The sequence below is a fragment of the Colias croceus genome, chromosome 19 (assembly GCF_905220415.1).
Source record: "Colias croceus chromosome 19, ilColCroc2.1".
NCBI classification, from domain to species: domain Eukaryota; kingdom Metazoa; phylum Arthropoda; class Insecta; order Lepidoptera; family Pieridae; genus Colias; species Colias croceus.
The window spans coordinates 1026863-1044734 of NC_059555.1; the positions used below are offsets into that span (position 1 = coordinate 1026863).

Here is a 17872-nt window from a genome sequence, read left to right on the forward strand (position 1 = left end):
CGCATCCCAATATTCTTCCAAACGCATCAATTGTCAAGCTATAAATGACGTACACACGAATCTACTTTCGCATGTACCTACAGAACAGATAAAAATATCAAGATGAGCAATTGAGATCAATGACAAAACATTGTATACTGAATAAAATATAAGACGCGAGCGCGAGATATAATACTATTGATAAATTTACCAACGTCTCACATGATATTACGGGGTGGCAATGTTGCCACCCTCTCGTACCCATTATTATGCCGGGCAGGTCGCGAAATGCAGGGCTGGCAAATATTGAATTCGCCAATCGTTGGCTTATAAAACAATAGACAGCAAATGTTCATTGATCAAAATATGGAAAACTGTCTAATTCTATATTTTTGTACATAACTTATCAAATTATTCTTTTTTAACTGACTTCAAAAAAAGGAGGAGGTTATCAATTCGGCCGGTATGTTTTTTTATGTATGTACACCGATTACTCCGAGGATTCTGAACCGATTTACGTGATTCTTTTTTTGTTCGATGCGGGATGGTGTCGAATTGGTCCCATAAAATTTTTCTCATTCCCATTTTTTGGATAGGCCCAGTAGTTTTTATTTTATGAGCATTTTTGTCTGTAGGTATTTGTAAATGTTGCAAGTGCAAGTTTGAAGTCGGTTGTTTTTAACGCAGTTATTGACTTGTTTCAGCTCAATTTCAATACCTAATTAATAATTTTACGAAGATCTTTAAATACACAGTAGGCATAATGATTTTAATCATCATTGAGTATTACCCTGCGTACACTGTACGTAGACAACATTACGACCATTTTTCAGTTGCAGGCAATTGTTAATTGTTAATTTTAAGGATGATTCGACAAATTGTAATATTTTCAATTATAATAAAATTAAATTAGTTATCATCTACTCATTAGCACTTGTAAAAAAATACAATAACTGTTCAGACTGTTTTATCGTTACACATTCCCATAACAGCCAAGGAAAAAGTTCCAGGACTCCTTCCTTTTCCTTGGCTGGTAACATTACCATAAAAAAACGTGCTTGTACCAGCCCTAAAGCAGGCAGCCCGGCGGGACGGCACCGATGAGTCGTCATTAATAACGACAGCGGAAATGTATCAAAAGGTGACGCGTGTCCCTTCGTCTGTCTCCAGCCTTATTTATGATGCCAACAAACAATATTTATTCCTTCGCATACGTCTATACATCATGGCATTAGCAAGTAGGTACGTGGATTGTGATACAATTTGATGAAATTATGGGACGCTTTTTTTGGTTTTGGTTGAACTTGATAGTAATAATTCATATAAGAATCGAAGAGAGTACTTCTAATGAATGTATCTTATAATTTATTAATTAGTCTCGTTAGGTGACTTTTCTTAATTACTGATCAATCATGTTAAAATTGGTGTTGGCTGCATGGCATTGGGAGGTTGAGGAAATAATTTTGGAAGAGGATTGCATTGAATACCTTCGTACCATGGACGAAGTTGAGGACGGCTGCTACTTATGAATTTTGACAGGGAATTAAAATAATAATGCATTCATAAAATAAATAGTTTTAATGTTTAATTCGATTAACAATAGAATAACATCATTCACTATTAGTATCTAGGTAGATACTTACCAAACATATTCTCCACATTTTATTTGTACAAGTGATAACCAAATTACATAGGTAACTAGTCCTAATAAAATACTAATTATTATTAATCTTCTAAAAAACAACACGTAGTAGGGTAAACGCACCCATGTTGGAACTATTCGTCACATGAAATATGGATACACAATTTACACAATATCGTCATACGTCAGAGTGTCGCGGGCTCTCCCGAGGCGTCTACCCCAATTACCGTTAGAATTGTTTCGTTGTCCTATCTATTACTTTTCCACCTAACTGGGGAATATGGGAGGCTGACTTACAAAAAATACGTGGTTAGGGCGATAACAATGATTGATATTTGTGGAAAACTATATTAATTATACGGTCTAATAGGTTTTCTGTTTCGGGAGGTTAATGGTATTCCCATAAAATCATTCGTCATATTTTTATTAGGTCTGACCAAATTATTATGGTAAACAAATGATTGCTTTGTGCCTTGTGTGTTTTTTTATTATAACGAACTTCAATAATAAAAATTGGAAAAATATAATGTAGCTGACGAATTTGTAGTAGATGAGAAGTTACCTCGATAAAGATACCTTCATCGTAAAAGCCTTGTAGAATTTTTTTTTCGAAGTTTTAATTTTACAGCCACTCAAAAATTCATTGATCAAGCTCATCACAAAAATAACAACGTTCAATTTATTTGTGTTCATAAATATGTAGGGAAACTTAAACAATCAACAGCAACTGCATACAAAAAAGTGAAGCCATTTTTCCCAAACCGCGCTCATTCCCAACATAACAGATAGCAGGAACAGACCACTTACTCCGTGCATTAGTCTCAACGTAAATTAACTTGAATTTACTATTGTACCTAAAACAAAACCAATATACCGCCTATAAATTCACAACTACGTCCGAAACACTTGAAGTGTGTCTTAACCGCGCGCGCGGTACATATGTTAGCCAAGAAAGGGTAAGCAAGTGCTACCTGGGTGGGAGGGGGTGGATTTACACCCCTCATTTGTTTGCGATGACCCCCAAGCACTATCTTGTGCGCGCTGTATCTTGGTATCACCTTGTCGTGGTTAGGTGAGGTTTACATGGCGCTAGATATTTTAAATTTTTGCTATTGTTTTATGCGAACGTTTAAAGATTATGCTTATGTTCTTTCAAAGGACAGGTGAGTGCTTTCTTTTTATAAAATATTTTCTTTATTTACGATATTTCTTGGCCTTAGTTTATATTTATTCGGTACGAATTTTAAATTATATACGTATGCAACGTATATAATTTAAATTATGTTGCACACCTTTCCACATTGAAATATAGGTACTCTAATAATATATTCGGTTTGATTTTTGTACATAGCATCGTCCATAAAATTAGATGAATAATGCAAATCAGTATTTGCCAGTGTTTTGTACGTATGCAACGTATATAATTTAAAATTCGTACCGAAAGATGTTTGACTCTTCAATCTTTTTCTGAAGAAAACACTGGCAAATACTGATTTGCATTATTCATCTATTTTTATGGACGATGCTATGTACAAAAATCAAACCGAATATATTATTAGAGTATATTTCAATGTGGAAAGGTGTGCAACATAATTTACATAAGATTCGTGATGACTATTAATGTTAATCTACAACCACTATTTTTACTATTCTTTTAAGGTTTAAATATATGAATGCATTACACTTTTTGTGTTCTTTAAAGTGCTCCATCTATGATGTTAAGGACTCTACACTCGCTTAATAATAATAAACAGTTCCAGATTTTATTGATTTTAAAGTCATTGTTAAAACATGTAACCGTTCCCTAAACAGCGACGCGTTAACATAACGGCATTGTATGGCCGTTTTAATATTAAGCCCGTTCACAATATTTACGAACAATATTAGCGCTTGGCGTTACGTTACTGCACTTACCCGACGCATCTTGCTAAGATTGGTTAAGGTAAGTTAGGTTTTGCATAATTCCCAAGTTAGGAAGATTTGTTTGGAGATTTTCGTATGCTTTATTGAATGGGGGGCGGGATTTTTAAGATGTGTTTAAAATGTAAATATGTATAGGTATGTGTTATGTGTTTTATATGACTAATCCAAGATGTTTTATGTTTTCAGGATTTTATTATGTGACTTTGTTCCAGCGTATTTTCTAATTGTTATATAGAAATACTTACCTTGAATTGTATAGCAGAGATGATGATAAAGATGGTGTAGCGTGGTTTATGGTAATTCTTTATGAATTTATTGGTAAAGTAATAAATGTGAGGCATCTATAATTTGAAAAGTTTAATGATAGTGTTGGGTAAATATTTATTTATAAAATATCAAATTTAAATATAATAATGATTTATTGTATCATTTCAAATGATAATAATACATATCCCGACTCAGGTTACATTTTTTCTATCGTTTTAAATGTTCGTTTCCAATCCTAAAATAAATAACAATAGCAATTGTTATTTAATTACATATCTAATATATAAAAATCAATGCCACTTTTCGTTGTAATTCCATAACTCGAGAACGGCTGAACCGATTTCGATAATTCTTTTTTTATTATATTCCTTGAAGTACGAGGATGGTTCTTATGTAGAGAAAACGTTAATATGTACCACGGGCGAAGCCGGGGCGGACCGCTAGTTATATAATATTATTTTAAAACTGCAGTAAAAATAGTTTCATAAAGAAGGCTCTAGATGAAAGTAATCTTTTACTTAGTTCAATATTTTGCGCCAAGATAATTGAACGTCCTCTCAGAGCTTAAGTTATTGCAAGGAATTGATATAAATAGTGTTGGATGAAACTAGGGTTTAAATTTAGGTCTTACAAGGGATTTATGTGAATTGTACTATGTTGAAATAGTAGGTAACTAAATTACGAAAAATAAAAATTATGAGGTAATGTTTTAAATTCTAAATATGAATTCCTGCTTATTTTATAAATGTGCTTCATGTGAAACCTATTTAATACGATAATATAGACTGAAAATGTGAGCATTAAATTAAATGAACACATTATTGTCCAAATAAATAAGTTTTATAGGTACAAACAATGCTATGTTAACATAATGTACAGCTTACGTTTAATATTTCACTAACAAATAACCATTATCCGACGTATAAATAGATCCAGTCACACTTTTAGCCTTATCGCTCGCCATAAACAGAGCCAAATCAGCAATCTCCTCTGGATCTCCCCAACGATTGAGCAGCGTCCTAAACCCTATTTCCTCATACGGCAAATGTATCCCAGCATTAGCAAATATATTAGTTTTAACCGGTCCAGGTGAAATAGCATTAACGCGTACTCCATACTTTGATAATTCTATAGCTGCACCACGCGTGAAATGGTCCAGACCAGCTTTTGAAACACAATTAGCGGTGTATTCAGCATTTGGTATCTCTGTACTTCCAACACTTGATATATTTATGATATTACCTTTACTAGCAATGAGGTATGGTGTAGCCAATTCAGTTAGAACAACAGCTGCACGAAGATTGATTCTTATAATTTCATCAAAGGTTTTTATAAAACCTCCTTCTAGTGTGCATCTTCTTAGAATACCAGCGCAGTTAATCAGAACGTCTAGTTTTGTGAATTTCTCTATTGTATCTGTTATTACTTTTTCTGCTTCACTATCATTGTTTAAATCAGCTTTGATTGTGAGAGGATCTTTACCAGAATTACGGCATTTTTTAGCAATTTCTTGAAGGTGTTCTTCATTTCTTCCAACGATGGTAACATTAGCGCCTTCTTTAGCGAATGCGATTGCTATAGCGGCTCCTAGTCCTGAACTGCCTCCAGTAACAACAACAACTTTATCTTTAAAACTCATATTTAAATCGAGTTGAAGAATACTTGGACAATGAAGAATTAGTCTATTTTATTGAGGTTTATATACGACACAGATTATAAGACCTTTGAAAACAATAGCTTTGTGTTATAATTAAGGGTAATTATATTCCATAAATGGAATAAAGAATATTTAATGAATATTAATTTGAAAAGAGACTGAATATAGGTATAAAAACGGTGTATGTATGTACTTTTGTTCAAAAAATACGTAGGTATACACGAAAATGAAGGTATTATCAATGCAATGTGTTTTAATAAGGTACTACAAAGGGATTTATTAAAGCACGTTGAATAAAACTTTTAAAAATAAATATTAAGTATAATATTAAATAGTGAAAAATGAATTTTCTGGTTTAAAGTAAATATTTAAATTAATAATAATTAATAAAAATAGTATCAAATTCATTTTCTGGTGACATTTTATTATACTTAAAGGAAATTATTATAAAATAAATAAACACAATTTGTTCTGAACATAATATAATAAATAACCACTAACATTAACTATAACATAATAACATTAATATTTAAGTAATAAGTAACCATTATCCGAAGTATAATTAGAACCAGTAACACCTATGGCTTTATCACTAGCTAGAAACAGAATAATATCTGCAATTTCTTCAGGCTCACCCCAGCGATTAAGAAGTGTTTTAAACCCTATTTCTTCATACGGCAAATTGATTCCAGCATTGATAAATAAGTCAGTTTTTACTGGTCCAGGGCTCATAGTGTTCACTCTTACTCCATGCTTTGATAGTTCGATAGCAGCTCCTCTGGTAAAATGATCCAAAGCTGCTTTTGACATAGAATAAGCTGTGTAGTCACCATCACGTATCTGTCTTCCTCCTACACTTGAAATGTTCACTATATTTCCCTTACTAGCTATCAGATATGGAGTAGCTTGATTGGTTAAGTTCACAACAGCTCGAACGTTCGTTGCCATGACTTCATCGTACACTTTTAACGCATTACCACTTTCTAATGTACCATTACGAAGTATTCCAGCATTGTTTATCAAAATATCAAGTTTACCAAACCTTTTGATTGTTTCTTCCATTATTCTTTTAACGTCATCGTTCTTAGTTATATCTGCTTTTATAACAAGAGGGTTTCGTCCGGACAATGCGCATAGCTTTTCAACTTTTTGTAGCTTCTCTTCATTCCTTCCTGTTATAACGACGTCAGCGCCTTCTTTAGCGAAGGATATAGCTGTCGCAGCTCCTATACCAGAGCTTGAGCCGGTCACAAGAACAACTTTTGACTTGAAACTCATAATGATGGTAGTAGCTTCGTTCCCTGCAAAACACTGAAGAGTATACTGGTCCTTATTAATATTTATAGGATCATTTCTGTACGTAAAACCAAGTAATTCATCTTTTTCCTACATATATTGAATGGTAATTGTGTATGTGCAATTTACCAATTTGTTAATTTTCCTGCTGACGCAAAAATACAGGTAAATGAAGTTATTTTGAAACATTGAAATTGCAGTCACGAGACTTCATCGTTTAAGGGCTGATTTTTCAATCGTTGGTTAAAACTTATTCATCGAATAACGTAATACTACCATTTCAAAAATGTATTCTTATTGTCCGTATTTGACAGTTTACAGGTGACATTTTAAAATGTTCGTGTAATACTTTATTGGACGGATAAATTTTAACCAAGGATTGAAAAATCGGCCCTAAGTTTTTCAACTAAATTCTGAGTTATGTTAACAATCAAGAATTGAGATTGGGCATTGAAAATTGGGCATTACATCTATAACCAATCTGTTTAGTTACGGGAAAAAAATAAGGTCTAAAACGTTGACTCAAAGATCTGCTAGACAGATATTGCATTGGTATGATTCAATCTCTTGTCGTGTAACTGACCTAAGTCAATAAATAAACGATGATTACAATGTGATGACCAGTTTTGTGCCAAACACAACATTTTCCTTATATTTGATATCCATACTAATATTATAAATGCGAAAGTAACTCTGTCTGTCTGTCTGTTACTCAATCACGCCTAAACTACTGAACCAATTTGCATGAAATTTAGTATGGAGATATTTTGATACCCGAGAAAGGACATAGGCTACCATTTATTGCGAAATATCTACCACGGGCGAAGCCGGGGCGGACCTCTAGTTTTCTATATTTGCTTAGTAGCCTGTACAAAATCACATATTTTTGTTGATAATATTAACAATTATTAAAAAAAAATGTTTTGTCTTTTGAAATTTACTTATTATACTTAAATATTTTAAACAATTTCTAAACCTATTCTTCTTGCAAATACCAAGAGAAGGAATCCGTAAAATTAAAATGATTTCCCCCGCCGTGGCTCTCTTGCAGTAAGCACATTTTTAAAGTGAAACTTTTATTACATCGTCTCAAACTTTTTGGTCTGTGTAGCGCATGTCGCGTGACGCACGATACCAAGACGATACGTACGATAATGTCTATAGTGTGAAAAAAAGTTTCACTTTTATCGTGGTTTCATAAAACCACACAACATTTTTTTATTTGTAATATTAGTAAAGATGCATTTTAGTCACACTGAGTAATTAATAAATTTGGATAAAATAATTTAAAATAAGATTATTGGCAATAAATAAATTTTAATTTGAAGGGCATAATCTACGTTTAACTAGAATAATATATTAAATAACTATATACAGTAGAGCTGTTAAAAAATATTACAACAATGAAAATCCGTAATCCACCACAAAATTAGATCCAGTTACTCCCTTTGCTTTGTCACTCACTAAATACAATATAGTATCAGCTATTTCTTCTGAATCACTCCATCGATTTAAAACAGTTTTTAACTCCAATTCATCAATAACAGTTGAAGTATTGAATAATCTTGTTTTAACAGGTCCAGGGCTGATTGCGTTGACTCTAACACCGTATCTACCTAGTTCCAATGCTGCACCTCTTGTAAAATGATTAATAGCCGCTTTTGACATACAATATGCTGTATATTTATATGAAACTAGTTGAGTACCAGCCACACTCGACACATTAAGGACATTGCCTTTACTGGCTTTAAGATATGGTGTCGCTAACATTGTCAAATTTACAACGGAACGAACATTGGTCTTAATAGTTTCGTCAAAGGTAGATAAAATGTCACCATCTTCAAGAGTAGCATCAAGAAGTACTCCTGCGTTGTTAACTAGAATATCTAGTTTATTGTATTTCTCTATTGTTTCTGTGATGATCCTTTTTGCATCTGTATCGTTGGTAACATCGGCTTTTAATACCAGAGGGGCTTTTCCCTTTGCTTCACATAATTCTGCGACCTTTTTTAATCTTTCTTCATTTCTGCCAACTATAACTACATCAGCTTTTTCTTGAGCAAATGCGAGGGCTGCTGCTTCGCCAATGCCTGAACTAGCGCCGGTCACAATCACAACTTTAGATTCGAAAGACATTCTGGCTAGCTATTTAAAGACAGTATTTTTACCTGATTAAAATTTAATATCTTCGCAGACAAATGTATTATAGCGTATGAGTTACTTTTGATCGTGTGATTTTTATTCGTAAGTTTTTTTATTTTATACGGAGCAACTACACTAACTTTTTTTATTATGTCCTTAATGACGAAAGAACATTTAAATGAATTTTGGCAAACGTTAAGTTTATAACGAAAATGCATTAATTAATTTGTTTTGCTGATTGTATGTTATCTTTTCAATAAATAAACAACTTTAAGTAAGTACCTGTCATTAAGTGGATACATTAGTAATTGTTGTCTTGTATAATCAGTTGCTTGTTTTGTTATCATCTACTTGTAAAACAACATCATTCAGGTTCTGTTATATATAATTATATATTTTATAATTCATAATAACTTTTAGGGTTATGAAATTTATTTTTTACCACCTTGTTTCTTTTTCAACTGAGTTCAGAGCAAATTTCCTAAAAAACTCCACAGAATTTTTAAATTAACGTCCTAAACATTTAAATTGAAGCGATTTTTATTATTTCGTATAATAAGCATACATTAAACCGTTTATTAGGTACCTAATTTCTTAACCTACACAAATCTATACATATAATAAATCTGTAGAACGGTCAATTCTGTACATTGAAAATATTGAAAATATAAATAGCAGGGGGTGTTACTGGATCGATACCAAGCCCAAATATGTGATTAAAAAATTTTTTGTCTGTCTGTCTGTCTGTCTGCTGTCTGTCTGTCTGTCTGTATGTGAAGGCATCACGTGAAAACTAACGGTTCGATTTCGATGAAACTTGGTATAATTATACCTTATGATCCTGGGCATAAAATAGGATACTTTTTATCCCGGAAAAATACGTAGAAAAAAAAAATCATAATTTTTCCGCGCGGACGGAGTCGCGGGCGGAAGCTAGTACTCAAATAAAATTGGAATTTAACCTAAAATTTTTTAACTTTTAAATTGGCCTTGTTTTCGCTTAATTTAAATTTATCACAAGACATTTCCATCTCATGTTCATGATACTTACACACATACACACACATCCTCACAAACTTTCGCATTTATATAATACTAGAGGTCCGCCCCGGCTTCGCCCGTGGTACATATTTCGTAATAAAAGGTAGCCTATGTCCTTTCTCGGGTATCAAAATATCTCCATACCAAATTTCATGCAAATTGGTTCAGTAGCTATGGCGTGATTGAGTAACAGACAGACAGACAGAGTTACTTTCACATTTATAATATTAGTATGGATTATTAGGATTGGCTTTTCGCGGTTTCGCCCGCGTTTAAAGTTTAAAGGGAAACCCACATAGGTCCCGTTCACGTCGGATTTATGGAATAAAAACTAGCCTATGTGTTAAATTTTAGCTAGGTAGACTCGCAAACAAACAAACTTTCGCATTTATAATATTAGCAGGAAGTAGGATTTTAATACCAACGTCACTTATTGTAAGGAGAGGTCGGGTAAGAGGAAGGAAATAATATGAATGAAATACCAATAGATTAAGAAAATTTTGTTTGTTTTCCTTCATACAGTTGGGAATACCTACATCTTATTTTCCTGAAATCTTTACCTCTTCAAAGTGCAAATTATAAAATAATGTCAAGAAATTATGAATTAAACAGTTACTCAAATAACGTAATTTTTTCTTTCATTTTCCTCCAATAAAGACAAAAAGTTCAAAAATTTTGTAAGAAAACTTAAAATACAAAATATTTCACCATAATTAGTAGATATAGAAATATTGGTAATTAAAGAGTCCCGTTTTAAAAACAAATTTCGCGAAATATTTAAGAGCAATTACATTAACGATTATGCAGATAACATTAATGGATAAATAATTTATTCAGATACCGTAGTGTCAGCCCTATTACGACTCTTATCACAGAGCAAATTATGATAAAAGATTGAATAAATAGCCTTTTCAATAGTGGCGGATACTAAGTAGTAGATACGCAGTCCAGTGCAAGGCGCAAGTTTAAAAGATGAGTTTTAAATCAAAAGTTGTTGTAGTTACTGGTTCAAGTGGAGGAATCGGGGCAGCTATAGCAATCGCTTTCGCTAAAGAAGGCGCTGATGTTGTTGTCATAGGCAGAAATGATGAAAAACTAAAAAGCGTGAAGAAACAATGCGAATCTTACGGACGCACCCCACTAGTCTTAAAAGCAGATGTATCTAAAGACGAAGATGCGAAGAAAATCATAGCAGATACGATTAAAAAATTTGGTAAACTAGATATTTTGGTGAACAACGCTGGCATTTTGCGGATGAGTAGCTTCGTTGAAGGCACATTCATGAGTAGCTATGAGGAAGTACATAATACGAATTTACGTGCAGCTGCTCTTTTATTACAATTGGCGACTCCACACCTTATAGCTAGCAAAGGTAATGTAATAAATATATCCAGTGTGGCTGGCAGACAGCTGGTTAACTACCAAGGCACAGCCTATGGTATGTCGAAAGCAGCGATGGATATGTTAACAAGCGGAGCTGCATTGGAGCTTGGGAAGTATGGCGTAAGAGTCAATACAGTTAGTCCTGGTCCTGTAAAAACTGATATAATAACAAACAGTGTAAAAGAAGGTGAAGTGGCTGAAGAAATTACTGTTAAAACTGTCTTGAATAGATGGAGCGAACCCGAGGAAATTGCAGATTTGGTTCTATTCATTGCGAGTGATAAAGCTAAGGGAATCACAGGGTCTAACTTTACATCAGACAATGGATATTTGGTCGTGAAGTAAATGGAAAAGTTATAAAATATTGATGTGATTGTATCATGATTGTATGATGTACGATTTTACTATTTTTGTTACAATATACAAATGAACTAATTACTTTAGTTTTATTTATTTACTTCTCTTTTAATAATTTTGATGGTAGGTTTAAAGTTTAAACCACTTTATACATAATATTATGTTGTTGGCTATGATATATAAAAGAGCTAGATACGTTACCCGCTCTCTATTTTGGCAAGAAAAAACTCAGGTAAGTGCCCGAGTTTCACTTAGTCACGCACCATTCAGCGTCGTGGCTGGACGTTCTTTTTGTATTTTAATCGGCAGTTGTTATTACGAAGTACATGAGTGAGACATGTATTATGTCTCGTGCGTGAGAGTGAAAGAGAGAACAACTGTATTGGTGATAATGCGTTAGTAAGTAGGTATGTATTAATTACGCTGTTTTTTAGTGCAATGATGTTGGCGTATGCCGCGTCTACTAGTATAATAGGTCATTGGTTGTTGGTGCAAAATTGTAATTTGGACGCCTAATTTTCCGGTCGTAGATCTAATTTTTAAATTTATAAAAAATAATGTAATATTTTTAAAACATTACCTACCCCCATTTTTTAATCAGTCATCTGATTATTTTAATATCATTTAAAAATAATCTTAATTTGCATGCTATGTTTAAATGTATTTACTATTTGGACTCGTTATTGATCATTAGTTAATAAGCATATTATTTTTATTCTTTACAAAATAGCGATTAAAACCACATGATATTTATTGTCTATAGGAATCGAATCTATAGCACAGCTTACTACATAGTTACTTACAGGCTTATAGGCTTTTGAACTGTTACTGAATTTTCATATAAATCTTTGTGAAATGGACAATGATCGAGTTTTCAAAACCAAGACTTATTTTCAATCAATGTAAACATAGCAGCTTCTTATAAACAAAAGAAATTGTAAATTATTTTTTTTTTACTGTTTTCTAGATTTTGATAGAATTGTCGAAATGCATGCAAAACTGACAGATGCGAGATGACAGTGACACATACTGACAGATGCGAGATAAATAAAAAAAAATACTAGATTTTGATAGAATTTTCAAAATGCATGCTGATCTCAACTGACAGACGCGAGATGACGGGAATACATATTGACAGACGCGAGATGACGGTGATCTAAACTGACAGACGCGAGATGACAGTAATACGTATTGACAGACGCGAGATGACAGTAATACATATTGACAGACGCGAGATGACAGTAATACATATTGACAGACGCGAGATGACGGTGATCTAAATTGACAGACGCGAGATGACAGTAATACATATTGACAGACGCGAGATGACGGTGATCTCAACTGACAGATGCGAGATGACGGAAATACATATTGACAGACGCGAGACGACGGTGACACATACTAACAGATGCGAGATAAATAAAAAAAATTCTAGATTTTGATAGAATTGTCAAAATGCATGCAAAACTGACAGACGCGAGATGATGGTGAAACATACTGACAAACGCGAGATTACGGTAATCTAAGCTGACAGACGCGAGATGACGGTAATACATTTTGACGGACGCGAGATGACGGAGATAAATATTGATAGACGCGAGATGACAGTAATACATATTGACAGACGCAAGATGACGGTGATCTAAACTGACAGACACGAGATGACGGGAATACATATTGACAGACACGAGATGACGGGAATACATATTGACAGACGCAAGATGACGGTGATTCATACTGACAGACGCGAGATGACGGTGATGCATACTGACAGACGCGAGATGACGGTGATCTAAACTGACAGACGCGAGATGACAGTAATACATATTGACAGACGCGAGATGACAGTAATACATATTGACAAACGCGAGATGACGGTGATCTAAATTGACAGACGCGAGATGACAGTAATACATATTGAGTATTGACAGCCGCGAGATGACGGTGATCTCAACTGACAGATGCGAGATGACGGAAATACATATTGACAGACGCGAGATGACAGTAATACATATTGACAGACGCGAGACGACGGTGACACATACTAACAGATGCGAGATAAATAAAAAAAATTCTAGATTTTGATAGAATTGTCAAAATGCATGCAAAACTGACAGACGCGAGATGATGGTGAAACATACTGACAAACGCGAGATTACGGTAATCTAAGCTGACAGACGCGAGATGACGGTAATACATTTTGACGGACGCGAGATGACGGAGATAAATATTGATAGACGCGAGATGACAGTAATACATATTGACAGACGCAAGATGACGGTGATCTAAACTGACAGACACGAGATGACGGGAATACATATTGACAGACACGAGATGACGGGAATACATATTGACAGACGCAAGATGACGGTGATTCATACTGACAGACGCGAGATGACGGTGATGCATACTGACAGACGCGAGATGACGGTGATCTAAACTGACAGACGCGAGATGACGGTAATCTAAACTGACAGACTACTGGCCTAAACCTAGTATTGTAAAGAAGACATTTGGCTGAATTTAGGTATCTACTAAAGTACAAAACAGATAAAATAACATAAAAAGCCAATAAGTCAAAAATGAATTTTGCCTATATAATTGTTTAGGTGTAAATAATTGACCTCATGTATAGCATTCCATCGTGATGTAAGAATTTATATGAATTTTTGGATAATAAGCATCTGACATCTTCTCGCATAAACTACTGAACTTTTGTTTTGATAGTTTTTAAAATAGAAAAAGTTTCTACTCCAAATAATTTGATTGCGGATTGAGCATCAGTTCATAATAATTTTATATAAGTTTTTGAATGATTAAAATAATGTCTAGAAATATATAAACCTTGAACACTATATATAAATAATGTTGCATGCAATATTTACCGCCTGTATATTTTCGAACGGCCTTTTATTATATTGTCCAAGTTGCTAATTAATTTTGGTTATAGTTTAGAAATGGATTCTAGGTATACTAACTTTATACAGATAAAATTGATTTTAAGTAAATCAAGGTATAAAGTGGAAATTTTCCAAAAAAATATTTTATAATCTTTTATTATTTATTCCTTTTTGAAATTTCAGTACGTTATTAAATCGTTCAAATAAAAACAAATCAGAGGACTCAGTAGTATAATATTAACAACAATAATTTTTATTAATTTATTAGAGCAACATGTGACACAAACAACAGAGGCCCCTCTTATTATAATATCATTGGGGCCTCTAGACAAATGGCAGAATAGCTAAGGAATAGAATCATCGTAGGTACCTACCACCCATAAATAAATTTTTTACTTGACTTCAACAACAATTTATTACTATAATAACATATACTTAATTTAAATTTTTATATTTACATAAAATACTTTTAAATTATAATTACAAATATCACAAACACACAAAAAATAACTAGAAATTACAATAATATATAACAGTCTTCACTGAATAAACGCAGGAACTGCAAGCTGTAAGAACTCGCTTATCACTCATACCTAAGTTTCAAATAATTCAAATTTTCCTTCAATTTTTTTTAAAGCAAGAAAAACATGGACACAATTTATGATCCCATTTGCTTTAAAATCACATTGATGCATTGCTTATATTCAATTATAAGCCAAAGCTCCACTATCACAAGTATAATTTGATCCTGTGACGCTCTTAGCGTCATCACTCGCTAAATAAATAACCATATCAGCGATTTCTTCAGAACTCGGATCCTTGTATAAAAGAGTATTTAATAGTGTTTCAATTTCATGTTCATCCAGTACTGCCTGTGTACTCACTGAATTAACTCTCACTCCTTCTTTACCTAATTCAGACGCAGCTAATTTTGTGAAATGGATTAAAGCTGCGTGTGACATACAATACGCAGAAAGTTGTACGGATACAACTCTTGTACCAGCAATCGATGATACATTCACTATATTGCCCTTACTTGCTATTAGATGTTCTGTTGCATATGAGGTTAATACCATTACAGCTCTGATATTCATATTCATGACATCATCAAACGTTTCCAGAATTGTTGCATCTGTTATATTTCCAAATCGTAGTATAGACGCGTTGTTTACTAACACATCTAGTTTTTTATACTTCTCGATTGTTTCTTTGATAACCCTCTCCGCTTGATCATCGTAAATAAGATCAGCCTTGACAATGAACGCACACGCGCCTTCTTCGTCGCATAGTTTCTTTACCTTTGCTAGTTTTTCCTCGTCTCTGCCAACTAGTACAAGGGAGGCGTGTTCTTTAGCGAATTTGCTGGCTATACTTTGACCGATTTTAGAACTTGCTCCGGTGATGACAACAACTTTATTTTTAAACATCGTCACGTGTTTGCAGCGCGGTATGCGTGTGCGCACTGGCTTAGATAGTGGTTTGGCGTCGCGGGAACAGGAAAACGTTGCAGGCGATATTGTAAACGATGAAATGAATGACGCATAGCTTTGAATTTACGTAAGGGAATTCCCGATGAATTTGTTTATAAATTTGGTTTATTATTTTAATTGGTATACTAAAATATGATGTAGATTTTGAATTAATAAAATCAGTACGTAGGTATACTTACACGAAAATCATAGGTTAAGGAATTCTTTTCGATATTAATAAAGACAATTATTTATCTTATGAAAATAATCTTATTGAAGTTCAAATGTTGTTTAATTTTCTAAATACTTAATACGTTCACATAATTAACGATGTTTTATATTTCTTAACTACTTAAGTTACTTTTATTCTAAATATTATTTCAGAATTTTATATGCTACCTTATGGCCAGACATCGAAAAATTTTGCACGTTATTTCTACGAAACCTCGTGTAAGTTGATATCGCTTTGATATCAACTTACACGATATGAAATATATTATCACTACATTGCTGTTTTTGTTTCAGTTCTAGAATCAAAAGTTCCAACAGAAGAAGCAATGGAGTATGATGCAACAAACTGAGTCAATATGACGTCATAAGTTCCTGTCGATGGCCATGAACCATACCAAAAGGACAAACACACTCATATTATACCTAAATACAGTTAACTAGCTTTATTAATAACTTACATTCCTTAAAATAAATCGAGTTTCTAAATTCGTTGTTTTTCTTTGATTTAAATTAAATTGTTAGGTATTGTACCTAGTTACATTTTGCCTTCTTGCAAAAAGTACAAGAATACTTTGGAAAATATAATTTTATAGCATAGGTACCTAGTTGAGTTTTTGTTATCAAAATCCAATAAAGTTTTTTTCTATTCAGTTTCTATTGTTATTGAAGAAAACATAATGTAACTAGAAATAGGTATAAAAAGATCCATGTTTATAATTTGTAAATAAGAGATAATATTATAAAAATGAATCCCAAAATGTGTTGGTAAGCGTATAACTTGAGAACGGCTAAACCGATTTCGTTAATTCTTTTTTTATAATATTCCTTGAAGTTCGAGGATGGTTCTTATGTAGAGAAAACATTACCTGAATCTAGACATGTACAGTACGATTCACGAAAGGTGATTCACGCAAGTTCACTCATGAAGAAAAGACAATAATAGATATTATAATGTTGGTTAAATAATTTATTTTTTATTTATTTAAAATTAAATCTCACCTCGCACCTCCTAAAATATGCCTTCTGCGCCGTGGTCATCTTTCGTGAATCTACTGTACATTCATTTGTATAATTAGTTATACCTACGGATCGACTCGAATTTACATTGAACTTAACAAGAGCACCTTGTTCTCTTGGCAATGGCATTTCTTCTGAATTGGTTAAAAGATGCTTTTGAAATCTTGAAGCAAATATATTATTTACAAAATTATTTTTTTCTTTGATTAGATGTACATACGGTTGCACAGTATTTTTTTGACCCTTCTTTTGCGACAGCCTAATTTTATTGAATGAACGTATGGATATATACATGACAAACGCAAGAGTAAAACTCCCATGAAGCTCACTATCATACTTTTCGAAAAAATGCAATCTGAATAAAAAGTACCGGTTATTTATATAATTCAATTTTTATTTTTTATTAATTTTTCTACCATTATAACACATTTTTTTGCTTTGCGAGCGTCAAGGCTAGCCATAGGGCCAATTTTAGATCCATTCGGGGAAGAGCTGTGACTTCGCAATTTCGAGATAATCGCATAAATAACAAAATTTCATTTCTTTTTTTGTGACTGAACTTTTAAGA

The 17872-nt window shown here is 33.1% G+C and overlaps 5 protein-coding genes across 5 annotated transcripts; 1 reads left to right on the forward strand and 4 right to left on the reverse strand.

Moving 5' to 3' along the window:
• Window positions 1-4513: 4513 nt before the first annotated feature.
• LOC123700198 (2,5-dichloro-2,5-cyclohexadiene-1,4-diol dehydrogenase LinX-like) lies at window positions 4514-5481 on the reverse strand. Its single transcript, XM_045647345.1, has one exon. The coding sequence runs from the start codon at window positions 5448-5450 to the stop codon at window positions 4698-4700; it is 753 nt and encodes a 250-aa protein (XP_045503301.1). The 5' UTR covers window positions 5451-5481; the 3' UTR covers window positions 4514-4697.
• Window positions 5482-5933: 452 nt separating this feature from the next.
• LOC123700197 (3-oxoacyl-[acyl-carrier-protein] reductase FabG-like) lies at window positions 5934-9045 on the reverse strand. The gene is made up of 2 exons (XM_045647344.1): window positions 8933-9045; window positions 5934-6779 (listed from the first exon to the last, which is right to left on the reverse strand). Exon 2 carries the CDS (start codon window positions 6744-6746, stop codon window positions 5991-5993), a length of 756 nt encoding a protein of 251 aa, XP_045503300.1. The 5' UTR covers window positions 6747-6779; window positions 8933-9045; the 3' UTR covers window positions 5934-5990.
• Window positions 6751-8926, reverse strand: LOC123700199 (uncharacterized oxidoreductase TM_0325-like). Its single transcript, XM_045647346.1, has 2 exons — window positions 8229-8926; window positions 6751-6912 (listed from the first exon to the last, which is right to left on the reverse strand). The coding sequence occupies exons 1-2, from the start codon at window positions 8898-8900 to the stop codon at window positions 6901-6903; spliced, it is 684 nt and encodes a 227-aa protein (XP_045503302.1). The 5' UTR covers window positions 8901-8926; the 3' UTR covers window positions 6751-6900.
• Window positions 9046-10853: 1808 nt separating the features above from the next.
• Window positions 10854-11766, forward strand: LOC123700196 (glucose 1-dehydrogenase 2-like). Its single transcript, XM_045647342.1, has one exon. It carries the CDS (start codon window positions 10920-10922, stop codon window positions 11673-11675), a length of 756 nt encoding a protein of 251 aa, XP_045503298.1. The 5' UTR covers window positions 10854-10919; the 3' UTR covers window positions 11676-11766.
• Window positions 11767-14804: 3038 nt separating this feature from the next.
• On the reverse strand, window positions 14805-16228 carry LOC123700200 (uncharacterized oxidoreductase TM_0325-like). The gene has a single exon (XM_045647347.1). The coding sequence runs from the start codon at window positions 16012-16014 to the stop codon at window positions 15292-15294; it is 723 nt and encodes a 240-aa protein (XP_045503303.1). The 5' UTR covers window positions 16015-16228; the 3' UTR covers window positions 14805-15291.
• Window positions 16229-17872: the final 1644 nt, after the last annotated feature.